Source organism: Bacillus rossius, chromosome 1 (genome assembly GCF_032445375.1).
Source record: "Bacillus rossius redtenbacheri isolate Brsri chromosome 1, Brsri_v3, whole genome shotgun sequence".
In the NCBI taxonomy this organism is placed as follows: domain Eukaryota; kingdom Metazoa; phylum Arthropoda; class Insecta; order Phasmatodea; family Bacillidae; genus Bacillus; species Bacillus rossius.
Genome location: NC_086330.1, coordinates 58492510 through 58512029, shown reverse-complemented (window position 1 = coordinate 58512029; position 19520 = coordinate 58492510). Strand labels below are relative to the sequence as shown.

Sequence of the window (19520 nt, the reverse complement as noted above, 5' to 3'; positions counted from 1 at the left end):
TGCAATAGCGCTTGTGCAAATAGTGTTTTGTCTTCAGATTTTCTTAACCGATAAATACATTAACATGGGTAAAAAGTCTCGCAATTATTCATAATTATGACCATTTTTGTGACTTTAAAATACTTATGATAACGTTTAGTAAATTAATTTTGAGAGAATCTGTGGCCCAACAACGAAAGCCAGAGAGCTATTGAAATAAATTTACAGGAAAATCCCTAAATAATGGAATAACCAAAAATAAATAAATCCACCTGGCACGTAAGTCTGAGCCTCAAGCTAACTAACCATAGTGTTTTTGGAGACACTGGTTTCATTGCACATAAACTCCCATAACAGTAAAACTAAAAATGTAGTTAGAAGGAAAGAAATTAAGTTGGTGTGTGTTACTCAGCTGTTAAAACAAAAGAAATGAACTGCTAGGGAGTGACAACGATGTGATCAGTCAAACAATAAGTGTTGGATTAGAATACTTAACAGAACTTTTACAAATATTTTATATCATGTCTGTTGATGAAATTAGCTTTAAAAAAAATTTGGTGCTTGAACTGTAAAACATCTATAAAGAAATCCCTGTAACGAAAGTAACAACATTAAAAAGCAATTTATTAATTTCATGGGTGAGGTAGAGCCTTAACACAGCATTTTGCCTCCAAAATAACCTTAAAGTACTCTATCTGAATGCAGTTTAAACAAATTATATAAGCTGTTGGGAGTAGCTTATGAAGGTGCAGGAGTTGCAAAAGGTAGGTACAACCCATGTGAATGAAGCCATCCTTGAAAAATTTAGGTCTTGATCAGTTGAGTTATACAGCAGTTGGATAGTTTTATACTAGAGTTGTAAATTTTAACTTTGTGGTTGACATTTTACCTATTAGTTTTATTTATGAACTAAGTTTTGATAATCAATACATATTTTTAATTTATTTATATGATTAAATGTTAAAAGTACAATACCTTGGGAAATGGTAACAGTATAGGTGCGAAGAAAATAAAATAGACCAAATATAAACTTCAAAATTGTCAATGTTGAATTACTGTAATATTTTGCTTCGAATCTTTTTCCTTGAATATTGAATCCTTCATACACTAAGGATTTCAAGGTATTTGAGGATTTGAGAATTTGATTGGCCAATCCCTAATTTATACGTATTAATGACTTGGTAAGTTAATATCTGACCTTGAAGTATGGAGTGGCTGTTTCCAGATACGTTTGCACACAACCCGCAGTACCGCATCACGCTCGAAGACCCGGACGAAGATGACGACGACAACAAGTGTACGGTTATCATAGGCTTGATGCAGAAGAACAGACGCTCTCAGCGGAAAGTGGGTGCAGAGTGCCTTACGATAGGATTTGCCATGTACCATGTGAGTGCTCGCTTCTTGAGCTCTTGTTTACCTTCAGAAATTGAGAATTTATTACTGGTGCTTGGTCTTAATGTATCTATTAATTTAATCTCATGTGTGGGTTTTGTCGAATGAAATTAAAATGCAAATGTGCAGTGGAGTCGTACTCATAAATTTGGTTGTTCTCGAGTCTAGTTATGATTGTTTGTCTTTTGACTTGATCCACGAACAAACTAAAAGAAAACAAAAAAATAATAATTAAGAACATTGTTATTTTCACTAGTAAATCAAATGGAAGAAAACAGGTTTTAAAAGGGGGGTACGGGAGTGATAAATATATTACTTACAGAATGATATAAATGTAATTATTGTTTATTGCTTGATGTTGTTCTTTACTTTCTCATAAAATGAGAGCTAAGAATCATATCCATTTGGCTGAGCTAAATGAAACAGTATGTTTATTTCAATGAAAAAAATAATAAGTAACATGGTATATTTAGAGGGACATGTAGAGTATTGATTGAATGAACCAACAACACCAAAAAGCATGTGTATACACCATATAACACCGAAATTCAAGTTAATACACCACAAAGCACCAAAATGCAACTTAAATTATGAAATTAATCAGAATTTCCAATCAAAACTTACCTCTAACGATAAAATACATAATGTTTTAAATATTAAATTCTTTGAAAGTAATTTGTTTTTAGTAAGAAGTTTATACCATAATTTATACAAAAAAAAAAGAAAAATGTTTACATTTTTAAGCTTGTAATTAATATTATTTACTAATTTTTACATTACAACATTAGTACATTTTTCCAATAGTTAACAGATTAATTTTATTTTTTCCAGGTATTTAGTAGACATGCTTGTTACAAATCATTATATTGTAAAAATACATCAACTATCAGTGAAAAGGACACTTGTTTTTGAGAAATTAGTATCATGAAACATTTAAGTGTCATATTTGTTCAGTAATATGCTATCCTATTTTTTTAATAAAAAGAGTTCATTTAAAAAAACACAGAAATCACCTGTTTGAAAAATAAAATTGGCCTTAAATTAAAACCATAAAACCTTGCCTCTCATGCATGGTTTTTCCGAGTGGACAAACAGTTGCTCGTAGAATAAAATTATGTCAATTTTATTGTACTCGCACCTACAACTGAAATGGGAAATCAACACACAAGGGGTCGTTGCCGTACGACCACGGCAGTGGTGCGCTCGTGCTGCAATAAATAAAGTCCAAAAATACAAAATAACAAGCAATCCATTTTATTAATCACAATGCATACAATGCATATAATATGCATGTAACAATTCGATTCACGCGGGAATACAGGTTAAAACAAAGAATCCAATTAAGCACTGACCTGAAGGGTCCAAGAGAAATTACAAACATTACTAAACATGGCAAAAATGAATAAGTGAAAGTGCGGCCATGTCGCGCAAGCAAGAACAAGAAATCATACTAAGTACTGACAATTACAGACGTTAAGTTTCACAGCCGAGTACATACCAACGCGACGCCAACCCCAAGTGACAGTCCTCGTGTCAAACGACCGGAAGACTGAGGCAAATAGCCCGGGTGCCGAGGTTATATAGGCCGGGAACAATACACGGCAGAGTGCGCTGGTGGCGCGGCGGGGAAGGGAGGAAGAGGGGGGTAGGAAGGGGAAGTTGGAGAGGAAGGGGAAAGGAGGAGAGGGGAGGGGAAAGGAGGGGAAGGAACGCTAAGCAGTGCCCGCACTGCTTCATTAATTTTAAATAACACTGCAGCCCTTCCCTCGGATCATGACTGGATCCGCCCTTGCTCCCTGGGCCATGCACCTGCCTGCCCGTGACGCTCCCTGCCACTCTGCCGGCAGCTCGTGGACCCGGACAACCTGCCGAAGCCGCTGGACACCAACTTCTTCAAGTACAACGCGTCGGTGGCCCGCTCGCCGTCCTTCATCAACCTGCGGGAGGTGTGCTGTCGGTTCAAGCTCCCCCCGGGCGCGTACTGCATCGTGCCGTCGACGTTCGAGCCCAACCAGGAGGGCGAGTTCATCCTCCGGGTGTTCTCCGAGAACAAGAACAACATGGAGTGAGTCTTGACCATCGGCTGGATTTTTACCTTGTGCGTGTCCCTAGCACTGGCTCATGGTTGTGCAATGTTAACAACTAGTATGTACATGAATTTTTTCATACCATAAAAAACTGATAAGACTTTTTGAAGGGACGTTTAACATTATTTGAAGGGACTTTAAACAGTATATTACTAGGAAAAGTTGGAAAAATATAAAAACTTATTTTCTAGGAAAGGTAACCGGCTAAAGTAAAAAGTAATCCAATCAAAAAATTAACTGGTTTTCTTTGTAAAAAAGAATCTAAATTATTTGTAATATTCTGTTTAAAATCAAAAAAAGACAAGACATTGCACATTGCGATAAAGAAAATAATATTATTTTTATTTTTAATAAGATAAGTGTTTTATATATATATGTATGTGTATACTAAATATATACACATACTATGTATATGTCCCTTGCATTTGATTATAAATGAGTACGTTCAACCACAAAAGTGCAAAACAGAGGTTAAGTTGTCTGTAGTGCTCTGGTGAACCAGACTGTTAAACTCACTACGTCCTCGTAAAATCTTCCTTTGGCATCTGCAGCATTCTGTTGATTTTTGTGGTCATTCTTATACCTTACGTGAGACATAGTTCTAGTGAACAGCTATTTTCGTTGCTTTCCATAAAATTATTGGGGATCAAAAGTTACCATTTAAAGAGTTACGAAATTTATAGTTATGTTAATGATTCATTTTATTCATTAACGTTTTTGGTTTTTAATCTGAAGTTTGAAATTTTTTTTTAACTGGGAACTCAAGTGTGCCTGACTGGGGGCACGAGTTTTAAAAGGCGGGGGCCACTTAGAGCCCGTCTACAATAGTCCGAACCTGTGCGTGGTCCGTGTCTTTATCCGAATGTGAGTGACGTCACATTGTCTCACCGAAAACTGCCCTGTCCACAATTGCGATGTCCGATGTCCGAATGTATTGATTTATAAAGTTGTCCCCAGAGTGCAGTAAATGTGCCAAACCAAATGTTTTTGTTTATTGTTTTGATGCTTTGTAGTTTGAGATTGAACTTATGAAAGTTATGTAAGTTATAAGTGACTTACAACACCTTCCATTTCCTTCAATAACAAAAACAAACACCTCGTTTTCAAATGGGAACCGGAAATTCAAATATCATGAGTGTTCTGTTCTTTTTCTGTGTCCGAAGTACACAGGTTGGAACAAAAAGTTCAAACTGACGAATGTCTTCGGACCAGGTAGGTTCGGACCTTCGCCCACTTGACGCATGACGTCAGAGGATTACGTGGACCAATCAGCGACGAGTGTCCTTCGGACACAGTTTAGGACGCTATTGTAGACGGGCCATTATATGGCCACATTAAGTCATGCATCACATGCCTCTTTGCCTGTACGTGCCAGGCACCGAACTGGTGTGCAGTCTTATTGGTAGAGACAAGAAGACAAGATTTTATTGTTTTAATTTTTAGGCCAATTTCGTTTATAAAACAGGATATTTCGGTGTTATTGGTTTGATTTTTTTATGAACTCTGTTTATTCATAAAGATAGCACCATTTTCAGCAAATGCATCAATGATACTTACTTCACCATAACTGTGCCATTTTGACTGATACTTGGTGCACTTTTACAATATAATAATTTGTAATAAGCATGTCAAACTACTGGGAACAATACAAATAAATCAGCCAGTATATGTGCGTTTGAAAAGTGTACCAATTTTGTTATGAAAAAAATAGTTATTACTGTGTTTTATTGCATAATTGTCGCATATTTTATACTAAAATTTTGTTTGAAAATTAGGGGTGGGACAATTATTCGGAAAATAAAATTTTTTGTTAGGTAAAGTTATTCATAGAAACAAAACCCATTCATGGAAAGTACGTTTATTTAAAAGTGAAGTTTAAAAGAGCACGCCAAACAATTAACAAATTAAATAAATTAGTCATGCAATAAAAACCTTTCTTCAACTTTGAATAGAAAAACAAAATCTGTGTCCAGAATGCGAGCCTGAAGTAATGTGTAACTATTGTGTCGTAGTACACTCTTGCAACGAAAGAGTGCGGACCATCAACTGCAGTTAATTCGGCACTCAACAGAGAGCGCACGTTGCATGGAATCGTCGAGATATCGATATTCGACAACATGTGTGCGCTCTATACAGGAAGCAACATAACCAAAACCAAACATGAATGATGCCAACTAGCACTGGCTACATTTTTGTAAGCGGTACACCGCAGCGACGCAGACGAACAGATGAAGGTTGTAACGTTGAAAAAGTCTTTAAAAGAAAATTTTCACATCAGACAACTTCGTATTTCCGTTAATTAAATAAGTAATAGGTAATGTCTGAAAAAATATTAGATTTCTATTTGAAAATACGTTGTTTTATACACACAAAGCACTCGAAATCTAATAGCGGGACCAAAAACATCATGCGACGTTTACACGAGAGGTTTTTATATCGAAATTTTGCCGCCCTAAAATATGGGTGCCACGATTATGTGAGTGCGATGATTATGTAATAAAAGAAGGTAATAAAAGTTGCAATTAAAAAGAACACACATTTTTCCAATAAATTTTGTTAATACATTTTGGTGCTAATTCAATGCTAAATAATTTACATTAATTGAATTTAATATTATTAAAGATTACATTTTTGTAATTGGAATGTAATTTTAATTAAATATGTTAGTTAATTATTTTTGTTGCTTTTTGATGCTTTATGGTGCACTTGCATTTTGATGTTAATATAATGTATTGACATTGTTTCGGTTTTATTGCAAGTCACAATATAATCTTGTACTATGGGTCTTGAAGTGGTGACCTTATAAATTTGTGATGAAATATTTAAGACTTAGGCTCCCAGCGTTTCCCTTTACTACTTAAGAGTAAACAATTTTGCAGTCCAGCCAGACGTCCTAAACAGGGTTTTAGTGCATTTGTTATTGGTGTACTATCGGAGGTTTGCTATTGTGGATAAGTCTGAATCTATAATTTACTGCAGGGCACAGTGATGTGTACTTTTGACAAATTATTAATCATGTTTGCTCCAAAACTTGAACATGCATTTGCAACAATATTAAATAACTTAAAAATGGTGCTGCTATACAAATGTTTGAGATGGTTCCATAAGTACGTAAGCTTGTAAATGTAGTTAAATTATTATTTTTTATTACTAATTTAATATTACATACATACAGCTGTACATGTTTTCTTTCCGGATGATTCGTACCTAACCTCATTTCAGATTTTAATTATATCAATTTCAGGGCTTCCAACTGTGCCTCAAAACAATTATTTAAGTGTCGCATAGCCTAATTGAATGTCTCTTCCACTGTTTCAAGTATTTGTGTTAACTGATAATGCAGTTGAATACCTGTTTCCGTGTTCTAGGGAGAATGACGAGGAAGTTGGTATTGGTGAAGTTGACGAAAGGGTGAGTAACAATTTTCGTCAAATCAAGTCATTTTATTCCTCTTAAAATTACTTATGGCTGTCAGTTTCTTTAACGTGCTCATAATGCCATGTGTTTCAGATAATTGCATGTGTGAGCACATGCTTCTAACTTTTCACTGATCTCATGATTAACATATTCTTTTTTTTTTTTTAACCAAGTTTCCTTTTAATTTTGATGAGTATTTAGTTGTTGGTGAATGGCTATAAGATTTCCTCTTGCTAAGATTTCATTTTTTTTTTTTAATTTTATATTTTTCAACTGCATGTTGTAGAGTATAGTTTTCGAAGCATGCAAAAAAAAAATTGCTGTTAAAATAAAATTTCTTTGTTTTTTGTTATGAATCTTATTGAAGTTGAGGCAAAACATTGCATTGCATTTGTTATAATTAGTGTGTGAACTTTAAGTACCTACATAATATATTTTAAGAAATACTATTTAATGTTTCATGTCTAATCATAGTTCAAAATTTTGTCTTAAAACTGCAGTAATTTTTGTCTAAAATTATCATTTTTTTAAAGTGATTAAAAATATATATTTTTTTAAAATCAGTATGGCAAAAAACAGAAAAAAATAACATTCTTCAGAAAATAAATAAAAGTATCCATGTAAATATTATATAAAAAATCCAAGACCATGCTTTTTGCTACATCTCATGTAAGTTATGAAATTTCCACGTTTCAAAATTCCGTATTTTATTAAAGAGCAAAGAGTAAAGCATGATGATGTTTACTGTAATATGTGATAATCTGGCTAGGTAATGCATACATTCAAACTTGAAAGCTGACCATTTTATGTTAAACTTTAAAGGTATTGTTGCGAGTGGGGAAAAATTGTTCATAAGGATACTAGGTACTAATATTTACATTACTAATTAAATGTCCATTCACAAATCACTCACACCTAAAAATGTCTTGGATTTTACTCTGTATTGAAGTAATAGGTACTTTCACATGAGTTTGTGCTTAGGGCAAGTAATCACCTTAACTTTTATTATTTTTCCTATCTTGCACTGTGTTTAAGTTTAAAAAGTTAAATTATTTTTCTATATTCTAAGCTAAAATATTTCAAGGTGAAAATTCATTTAGGTATTTATTAGATACACTTAGATTCATAACTGCATTCACAATACCATTGTGTATCATTAGATACAACTGTGAATTAAATAAATTGGAAAAAAAAGTCATAAATGTTGTTTCTTGAGTTGAGTTTGTATGATTTTTGCATGATATTGCATACTTTATTTATTCTTTTAACAGCTGTTAACCAGCTACTTACTAACATCTATGTTTTGTAAGGGAAAATTGGTTATTTGTGAAATTACTTATTGAAAACGGAAAATGTTTTAGTAACTTAAAATTGAGATGGTTCCGGTTTTACAATGTGCAGCGCATTATATATATTTATATAATTTTTTTAAAATAATTTTTTTTATCAGCTGTGGCTAAATTAGTTACCTCAATAGAAAACAAACTTGGGTAAAAAAATATAATTTCTGCTTTTTTTTCTTCTTATAAATATATACTTAATATTAGTATCTGAGATAAAATAATAGACACTCAATGTTATGTATTTGCCCGTCAGAATTTTTTTTACTCTTAAGTAATGAAAGCAAACATTATAAACACAAGTCTGAGTTTAGGTAACCTAATTTGCTAAGTTAATGATGGTTAATGTAAATATTGTAGTTTTAAAATTAAAATCTTTGTCTGAAGTCTAAACAGTTTTAAAATGGCAATATTCTAAAACTAAAATAATGTTGTACATACAGCAAAATGAACCAAATTAATTCCTGTAGATGAAAAATTACAATCAAAAGTTAAAGTTAAAGCAAGTCGGTGATAAAAAATTTTTGGCTAATGAGGTGTAACATAAGCTTAAAACAGTCAAGGGGAAAAAAAACTAAAATTGTACAGATCAGGAACTTTGTAGTGTAATTTTATATTTTTCCAACAGTGAAACATTTATAGTCACAAATACATCACTGATATAAAGGCTTCGATGAATGGCATATTGAAGAAATCTTTTGTATAAAAAGTGAATCTGTACCAACTGCAAAAAACTCCACACATATATATATAAATAAATAATATATATATAAATAATATATATATATAAATAATATATATATATATATATATATATATATATATATATATATATATATATATATATATATATATATATATATATGCTCTGCCTGTTGTGACACAGTGAGAACGTAAATTTTAGACTCAACAATTAGGAGGTGTAGTGGAAAGCCATTTATGAAAGAATGCCAAAATACCAACTGACAAAATAAACAAAAGGGAGAATAAACAAGGCAAGTCTGGTTATGGGCTGGACCAATTTAGAAGGATATAAGGGCCACAAAAAATAATTGGAAGGGAAATATGTGCAGATTGCAAAGCTCACCTTACCTTAGGTTGGATGCATTGAAGATGATGACTTTTGTAGACAGTATACATTGTAAAATAGCTGATTTTTATTGAGTTTACTTTGTTAATGCAATAAATTTTCTGTCTTAATAGCCTGATTATTCTCAATTTATTATATGCGTGTGTATATATTTCAATAATAATTTGGTATAGGTGTTGATATTGAACCTTGAGCATCTACACACTGATTATTAGGTGATATTGAAGATCATTCAGATCAGAAAATATATTTATTGAAGTGGTTTCATACTCCTTGCGTGAAAGTATTTTCGTAGGCATTAACCAACATATTTTAAAACTTTGTGTGGATAAAATTGAAACATTGAGGTGCTGAGGAAAGTTGATTAGGTATGGTTTTTTTTTTTTTAGGTTTGGAACTTTTCTGTGTGTGTTTGTGTTTTATTCACTGTTTAGAATTTATTTTGAATTTTGTATTGCTGAAAACGATTCACGTACCTATTATTCATAATTTAAAGAAAGTATTATGATTTTTCTGTTTTTCCTTCCACTAATGTAATCTTGCTTGTAATAAGGGTAAACTAAACAGCTCATTTTATGCTAAGTGAGTTCACTCCTAACCTTTTTCCCTTACTTTGCACATGGCTGAAATTTAATATGATTTGTGTAGAAGTTGGTTGCTTGGTTTACTGTTGTACTATAGGTGAAAGGCCAAGGAGACATAGACAACATTCCTCTGCATGTAAGTGGATTTGGTGATATTTTATTTACTTTACACTGCTTCTTTCTTATCTTGATTGCTTGCTTGTTTTATTTTTTGCACATTTAACGTTCTCTTTGCCTTGGTTATAAGGAAACTCCAGATTCCAGAATCTGGACTAACAACTTTTTCCAATAACCCCAACAACATTAAAATCTACCATGTATGTGATTAAATAATAAACACGTAATTTTGAAATTAAAAATAAGATTCAACAAGTTCGTTGGCGACAATTGTGTGATGAAATACGGTAATGCAATATGGTGATGTAACACTTGATGTTTTTTCATCATGCTTTGCTGTGCCATTACCTACTTATATGTATTACTGACTACCAGCTGTAATCCTGCAACACTACAGGCTGTAATTATACTCATGGATGATTTCTGCTTCAGTGAAAAATTTATTTAAGCAAAAATTATTTAGGAGTCTGTTAGTGCAGTTCAACCTCGTCCATCCAGAATAACTGTGGCCAAAGGCAATCCAGACAATCAGAAATCAGGATAATCTGGGTAATAGCTGACTTACCGTTTATTACATTAAAAAACTAAGTTCTGTAACAAAAATACCCAGTATAGGTATATGCCCTGTATTGCTTACAAGACATTTAAAAAAAAGTGTGTGCTTGGAGTCAATGCGTGACAGAAGTGAAACGTCTTGCTTATTATATCATTAGTATTATTAGGTGTGGGAAACACAATTCTCTTGGGCTGAGGTGGCAGATAAAAAAAAAATATAAATGCAAGTATGTATGCGAGTGCTCAATTATGCTATTGCAAAGTTACCCGAGATTGAAAGTATGTGAGTCTCAAATATTCAAGTATTCTAGTATGCAAATATGCGAGTATGTGATTATACAAGTATGCAAGTATATTTTTATGACAGCAAGTATAAAAGTGTTTAAGCATGCCAGTGTGCTAGTGTGCAAGTGTACATGTGTGCAAGCATGCAATTTGTGTATGCTGTTTATTTTCTACCTCGCCCTTTCCATCCCCTCATTTATTGGTACCCCCAACACGTACCTAAATATTACCCTCATGCGATTGGAATTTTCGTAAGGCTTGAAAATGAAAGCGTGCTTAGCAAAGAAGTTTCACTTCAAAAATATAAAAATTTCTGTTCACATCATTTCTGAACAAAATATTGATCCACTTTCTTCTGTTTCAAACAAGTATGGTGTATGCATGAAGCACAATCACGCAAACGCGGTGCCATAACGGTTCAGCTGGAGTGGTGTCAGGCTAACGCTCCCAGTATGCCATGATGTTTGTCAGCTGGTGCGTTTTCTTAAACTCGACAAAAAGCATTTTAGTACCATAATTAAACCATCTATGCAGGAACTGTACATTGAATAAAAATAAATAGTGAATATTTGGCATACTTATAGTTATGTTCTTGCTAACGTAATTAAATATTTTTATGGAACATGAAATAAAATGTGTACTATTCTGATCTGGATAATCAGGAGATCCAGATTTAGGGCTGGATAAATGTGGTTTTACTGTTTAAAAAAAAAATTAGGTATCTATGAATACTGATTTGATATTTGATTTGACATTTCAAATGAAATATGTAATTTTTAAAAAATTGGTTACCAGTAGTTTGATTCACTCATAAAAAAGTCTTTGAAGCTAAGAAGACTTATTGAGAAATTTGGACTTGTTTTCTGCAACATAGTATGTATATACAGAGTACATAGTACATATTGTATCTTTATTTTATGTAAAAAATAATCCGTGTTTGTATCATTTATCTTGCACTTCTGTGAAGCGAGTAAAAATAGTTTTATTGTGTGTTTAAAAAAAATTAAACAACTATTTTATATTTGTTAATAATTTGATGTTCAGTTCAAAATTTGTTATGAATTTTTGAATTAAAAAAAAAAGATTTGTAGAAGCCCACAGTAAATCTTTGAAATGTGTTGTAGAATAGGCAAGATCTTCCTTGGATAAAAACAAAAGTTTACATTTTCAAAATGCGACAAACATGCGGTGAGCTCTGTTACATTGGAACTTAACTTTGCAGCTTTTACATTTCACGTACTAGATTTTCTTAGATCAATGGAAGATATTGCCATTCAATTGTTATATTTTTTGTAGTATTCCATATCTACATATTAGTAGGGACAATATATTATGGTTTTATTTTTAGTCCAATTTCTTTTTTTTAAAGGAGGATTTTGGTTTTATTTTTTTTTATTTTTATAAAAGCTGTTGTGTAATACTTAACTCAAAACAAGAAGGAATAAAATTTATATGCTGCATTTTAACGGTAAAATAATTTTTAAAATTTTTGTCAAACATTTATTCCCAACAAAAAAAATAATTTAGAGAGTACATATTTGTGGTTTAAAATTGATTCAATAAGTGATGCTCAGTAAAAGAAATTAAATTAATTTTTTCTGATCCATGCACTTTGATACAATTTTTTGTCAGGAAATGACATTCCTTGAATTTCAAGAATTAAAAGATTGCTTTTTTTTATGATTTGAATTAAGTTTTAGTTAATTGCTACGTAAGTCCAAAATATAACTTGTATTTTTGAATGCTTTTCTATGTTATTTTGGTTTTATTGCAATCCACCATATAATCTTGTCCCTACATATTAGGCTATAGAAAATGAAAGAAATGAGACTAAGGACCAACACTGGAGCATAAATCGATGAATGAATGGGTGAGTTAGAAAGTGGGAGAGTTGCAAGAGAACACACCATCTCGTGCCAGTGTCCGCCATATTGCCCACTGACCAAAAATCTGGGTGTGAAACGAACCCGATTCCCTTTGGTGGCAGATGACTGATGTAACCATTCTGCCACAATGGACCTTCTAGTATAGCGATGGCTCGCTTGCTGGAACCAGCCCATGACTTAGTTTCTTATGGCTTGCTTATAGAATCTTTCAACAAAGAAATGTTTTTAGTTATTAGGTTTACGTTGTGTATTAGCCAGTAATTTGTTTCCGAGTATGTATAATATGATGTCGGCAGACACTGTTTGAAATATTTAACCATTATTTATATTTTTCCAATCTCTATATTGTTTCATGGTAATTATTCCTCAATTAATTTTTTTTTAAATTTATGAATACTATTTTGAATAGTTTGATAATAATATGACACTAAAAAAACTGTTGCACAATTCCAGTATTTATTTATGGGTATCTGGCCCTCCGATTAGTTTCATAAATAGTATCTGGCCCACGAAAAGAGTGAAGTAGGCCATCACCGCTACAGATTGTATGTGACCCGCGTGGTGACTTGGTTTTTCTAGGTGAAAACTGAGCCCCTACCGGAGGAGGAGAAGACGAAGGAGAAGGCGAAGGAGTTCTTCAAGAAGATCGCCGGGGACGACATGGAGGTCGACTGGATGGAGCTCAAGGAAATCTTGGACTACGCCATGCGGGCCGGTAACTGGCGCTCCTTTTCTCCCCCGTTGTCAACTCTTGTGCTTGTCTTGTTGTTTTGTGCGTTCCCCACTGTAAGGTGGTAGACGCCATGGAGTTGGGAAAAGTCAGGAGACAGCATGCTGTGCCGTAGTTTGTCACTTTTTAACCATGCCATCACCATTTTGTTCCGCCCAAAACATTGCGGAAATGGTGCTTGATAATGTATGACGATGGGTTAGCGAGTATGAATTAGAATCTCTGTTGTTAAAAACAATCACTCTTACAAAAAACATCACCTAAAACTGTTTATGACCCAAACACTAAGCTTTAGCCAATGTTTTGAATGTCCAACCAATGGGGCGCAATAGTTATTTGAAGGAAAAAAAAACAGCTTTACACACATTTCATGCATCATGCAGACGTGGCCACCACCTGGTAAACACTGTTCATGTCTCATCCTTAGATTGCAGTGTGCATTTTAAGTGGGCATTAACTCTTGTTTCCAATGCACAATACCTGCTGTTAGCACCGTCCGTGTTTCAGTGTACTCTGTTGTCAGATATACATAAAGACCACAAATGTTTTAGACAAAACTTTATAATTTATTAAAAATATTTTTAAATATACTTAAAATTATTTTGAAGAGAAAAATTTTGAATAAGAATTTTGGAAATACATTTTCTGGTTGTATTTCATCAAGATGATCATATGATAGTATTCAATTGTATCTTCTAAGGAAAAGTAACAGAAAAACACCACCTTGGTTTCAATCATTTTTGTAGTTTAACTTTTTTTATATCTTTTAATATTAACTATTTTGGCTCTGTTTGATCCTAAAAAAAATAATGGAATACATTGTTAATTATTGTGAAAGACTGCTACAAATAGTTTCTCCAGTAAAATAATGATTTGTTTAGAATTTGTATTTTTTCTTCCATAAATGTACCTTTATAACTCTAATAAAACTATCAAGACACTATTTTATGGTGTTATAAAAATTAACGAATAGGTAAAATTAAAAATGTATAAAAGCTTTTTATAGTTATTGTTAGTATTAAAAAAAAATGTAATTTTAACAAGCTGGGTAGTATAAATCTGGCAACAGTCGGCACAATTTCTTCTGTACTGCAATCTAAGCTTGAGACAAACTATGGTATAAAAACTTGCCTGCCTGACATATATCTGAACTCTGAAATCATACTTTTTCAAATTTTGTTTGAATCTTGTTAACTATTTACAGCTATTCCTAGGGGCAGGCATTTTTTTTTTACAAAAATCTGAATGCCCATTTGATTGCAATATGGTATGCCCGTGTCAGCTGTTTCTTCCTTGCAATTTGTGGCTGTCTGCAAGAGAAGCCATTGCTTAGTTGACCGGGCCATTCAGGATGCATTTGCTTCTGTGCTTAATTATTGACAGTAGACATGTATGACTGAAAGCAACTCGACCTATCGCGAAACACAGACAATATTGTTGCTACATAATTTTAGTTTTAAAAACACAATAATTGTGTGAATTTATTTTCCTAATAACACTAATGAAGATAAAACCCCAATATCAACTATTTCAAACATTTATCTTACATTTAATAACTGAAGTGAGTTTGTTGGAAAAGTCACCCAGAATATTTTAGAAGGTTATTCTTAATAGAAATTGAATAAGAGTAAAATAAGTCATTTATATTTAAGCTTAATTTGTAAGTATGATATATGTAAGTATGATGCCCTTATATTTCATTTTTAGAAATTGAATCTGTTCTAAACATTGAAAACTATTTGAAATTAAACTATGTATAATATTTTGCAAATAGTGTTTATGGTGTGTAGTGTAGTTCTTAACCATATTAACTAACCAGTTTATCATTATTTGATGCAGTTGCATCTTTATCTTTGATGCAGTTACAGTGAGAAGTATGACCTAATGAATGAAAACATCCCGTGTTTTGCAACTGCTAGGATGCATATTTTAGGAATAATGTGCATGTCAAATTTTCAGGGGCATTGATAAAATGCCTGGGACATGTCATGGGCATAGGTTGGCAGGACTGCACAAACAACAATATAGTGAAGATGGCAGTTGGAATACAGCAGTGACATTTTAAAGTTATAGATGTTTGAATGATGAGTGTATATGAACTTTGTAATGTTAAATAAAGTGATAGCAAAACACATAACATGGTGCCGAAACCCGGGATAAACTGAGGATATTAGAACCAAGTGATTAAACAAGTATTGCTATCAGATTTTGTAATGGCCACGGAATCGGGAGTGAGTCTGAAGCCACCCAAACAGTTAGTAATAACTGAACAGGGCATGGCTATCGCTTGGAAATCGTAGATTCAGCAATTCGAATGGTATGCAGTAGCTACTAACCTGATGAAGAAAAGTCCTGAAATACAAGTAGCCACATTCATGACGATCATTGGACAGGATGCTGCAAATATTTACAACACGTTTTCACTCAACAGTGATGAAGAAAAAGACATTGAGGTTATCAAAGGGAAATTTGATGCACACTTCACACCCAAGGCCAACATAACCTATGAGAGGTACATCTTTAATAAAATCATGCAAGCGGAAAGCCAACCTTTCGATGATTTTCTCACAACAATCATTAACCAAGGAAAGAAATGTGATTTCAGAGACTTATCTGAAAGTTTGCTGTGTGACAAAATCGTTGTGGGTGTAGCTAGTGACAAAGTAAGGGAAAGACTACTGGCAGAAGAGAAACTGACATTTGATCAAGCAGTGAAAATTTGTAGAGCTACGGAACTCACAAAACAACAACTGAGCACTATGACAGCAGGTGTTTCAGCAAATATTGACGCAGTTCGCTTAGAACAAGTGGGTATAGGGCCACAAACGGTAAAGAAACAATCGTCACCACCTAAAGAATACCAGTGCTCCAGGTGTGGATTTACACACCCACCAAGATCTTGTCCTGCATTCGGAAAATCATGCAGAAAGTGTGGTAAACAAGGACATTTTGCACAGAAGTGTAAGGCAAGGCAAGTGAACACAATGACTCGTTCATTCGCTCCAGGCGAACTACAGCCACCTGAAAGGAACGTGGAGCCTGGTGAGCACTTTCTGGTTTCCACCCTGTCTAAAGATAATGATGAACTCGATTGGATGGAAACTCTAATATTACCCAAAAACCATAAAATTAGATTCAAACTGGATACTGGTGCTCAGTGCAACATCCTAACAACCTCAACTGTAGCCAAATGTGAACTAAAAGTCAATCCGTCCAAAACTAAATATCTAGTGTCATTCAGCAAAGACTCGGTACCAGTACTTGGTGAAACAAAGTCACGAGTGGTAACTAACAGAAACAAAGTTGTCATGGTGAAATTTTTGGTTGTTGCAAATGGCCATCAGTGTGTACTGGGAAGGAGGACTTGTGAAAATCTAGAGTTTATAAAAAGACTTGAAACAGTTGACACACACGATCCCTTGTTTGATGGAATTGGATGTTTAAAGGGCTTTGTGTACGACATAGATCTTGTGGATCAACCTAACCTCAAAGTGCACCCACCCAGAAGGGTCCCTTATCCCATACGAGATAAGGTTAAAAAAGAATTAGATAACATGGTAGCCAATGGTATAATTGAATCTATCACAGAACCCACTCCAGCCGTTTCACCAATGGTGGTAGTACGTCAAAACGATAAGGTACGAATATGTATTGACCCTTCCGACATCAACAAAAACTTGAAGAGGCGATACTTTCCTCTTCAAACAATCGAAGAAATTGCTACACGTTTAAAAGGATCAAAATACTTTACATTGTTGGACTGCAGAAAGGGTTTTTGGCAAATAAAAGTCTCAAGCAGGACATCAAAATACTTAACATTTGCGACACCTTGGGGAAGATATGCATGTAAACGCATGCCGTTTGGACTGGCCTCAGCTCCTGAAGTGTTTCAGCAAATCATGAGTCACATATTGACAGACATTGAAGGTGCAGAGTGTTCTATGGACGATATTTTAATCCATGCTTCTACCAAAAATGAGTTAGACGCCCGTACAAAGAAAGTTATTGACAAACTGAAGCACGCTGGCCTGAAACTAAATCCTGGTAAATGCAAATTCAACCAAGAACAAATAAAGTTCCTTGGACACATCCTGTTGAGTGCAGGGATGTCACCAGACCCGGAAAAAGTAGAAACCATTGAACGAATCAAGAAGCCCACCTCAGTGCAAGAATTACAGAGATTTCTTGGCATGGTAACATATCTATCCAAATTCATTCCAAACGTCTCTGAATTGTCAGCCCCACTTAGACAGAATCTCGAAAAACATGTAGCATGGCATTGGGACAACGAACAAGACGCTGCATTTGAGAAACTAAAGCAATGTCTCAGGTCCCCACCAGTGTTAAGGTATTATGATCACACGAAACCAGTGACTCTGTCCGTAGATGCAAGCAGCCACTCAGTAGCATCAGTGCTGTTGCAAGAAAATCAGCCAATATCGTATGCTTCCAAAGCAATGACCAAAGCTCAACTGAACTACAGTCAGATTGAAAAAGAAGCCCTTGCCATCTTAACAGCCTGTAAGAAATTTCATGAGTATATCTGGGGAAATCATTGCTTGCTAGTAGAATCGGATCACAAGCCACTAGAAGCAATATTCAAAAAACCACTCCTGGATGCTCCTGCAAGACTACAACGGATCCTGTTTGAAGTACTGCCATACAATCCTACCGTGACCTACAAAAAAGGTTCAATGCTGTATATTGCAGATACCCTCAGCAGAGACTGCAACAGTGTGGTCGAAACCCAAGTACAACCAACCTTCGAAATTAGTGTTGTGGTTCCCATGACAAAAGAGAGAATTTCAGATCTTACAAAAGCAATAGGCTCAAGTGAAGAACTGTCAGACTTGCGCAACACAATCCTACAGGGATGGCCAGAGAAACGTAAACTGTTAAAATCGAGTCTGCAAAAATACTGGACCTACAGAGAAGACCTAGCAGTTTATAATGACATTATCTTTAAAGGAACAAGGACACTGATTCCAGAGACCATGAAGGCACTTGTTCTTTCCCACCTGCACTGTGCTCACAAGGGAATCGAAGGCTCCCTGAAATTGGCAAGAGATCATGTGTTCTGGCCAGGAATGACTCAAGACATTACAGAATATGTGCATAAATGTCTTACTTGCCGGAAACTACAAAGAGACTCTCCGCAAGAATGTCTTACTGAGGTAGATATTCCCTCTCGCCCATGGATGTATGTTGGCTCTGACCTATTCCAGTTCAAAGGATCAAATTACCTAGTCATTGCAGACAGTTACTCTGGATTTTTTGATTTTGTACGTATGACATCAACAACAAGTGAATCTGTCATCAGGGAATTGAAGCGCTGGTTTTCTCTGCATGGCATTCCCGATGAACTGAGAACAGATGGAGGCCCTCAATACACTTCTCAGGAATTCGAATCCTTCAGAATGAAATGGAAATTTACGCTGCGCATATCCAGCCCCCACTTTCCCCGTTCCAATGGCTTGGCTGAACGTTACGTCCAAGAAGCGAAAAATCTCATTTCAAAATGCCACGAGGAAGGCACCGATATCATGTTAGCTCTCCTGCATCACAGGAACACGCCTAGGGGTATGATCGGTTCACCTGCTCAACGCTTAATGGGAAGGCGGACAAGAACATTACTACCAACAAGTGACAAGCTTTTACTACCGGCAGTAGTGAAAGGAGTCTTCAAAAACCTGAAAAATCTGCGACAGCGGGATCATGACTTATTTAACAAAAACAAAACCATGCCAGGTAAACTAAAGTGTGGTGATCATGTCATGTATCGAGAAGCACACAAACACTGGGTACCAGCAACAGTGGTAGAACCCATACCAAATTCTCAATCATATGTGATTGACACACCCCGTGGACGATACAGAAGAAATTCCTGGTTTCTAAAACCCATTGGTGCCATCTCGCCTCCAATAACAAACGAAGAGAAGGAACAAATAGCGGAGACGTCAGGAGGAGACATTCCTAAACGTTTGTTCCAGGCAGCTGCCAGCACAGACTCCGACTCGAGGGCAAGCTCACCTGATTTTCTTGGATTCTGTCAAGA

General features: G+C 34.7%; 1 protein-coding gene across 11 annotated transcripts in view; it reads left to right on the top strand.

The window, feature by feature from the left end:
- The window catches only part of LOC134536437 (calpain-A-like), a 221877-nt gene that overhangs the window by 138779 nt on the left and 63578 nt on the right, over positions 1-19520 (top strand). For 6 of the 11 annotated variants that reach the window (XM_063376220.1, XM_063376215.1, XM_063376164.1 and 3 more), the window contains exons 9-13: positions 1205-1368; positions 3222-3439; positions 6830-6872; positions 9990-10028; positions 13315-13450. In XM_063376220.1, coding sequence (XP_063232290.1) covers positions 1205-1368; positions 3222-3439; positions 6830-6872; positions 9990-10028; positions 13315-13450 — 600 coding nt within the window. The remainder of the gene's footprint in view (positions 1-1204; positions 1369-3221; positions 3440-6829; positions 6873-9989; positions 10029-13314; positions 13451-19520) is intronic. The other 5 variants (XM_063376192.1, XM_063376178.1, XM_063376208.1 and 2 more) reach the window with 1 other exon arrangement.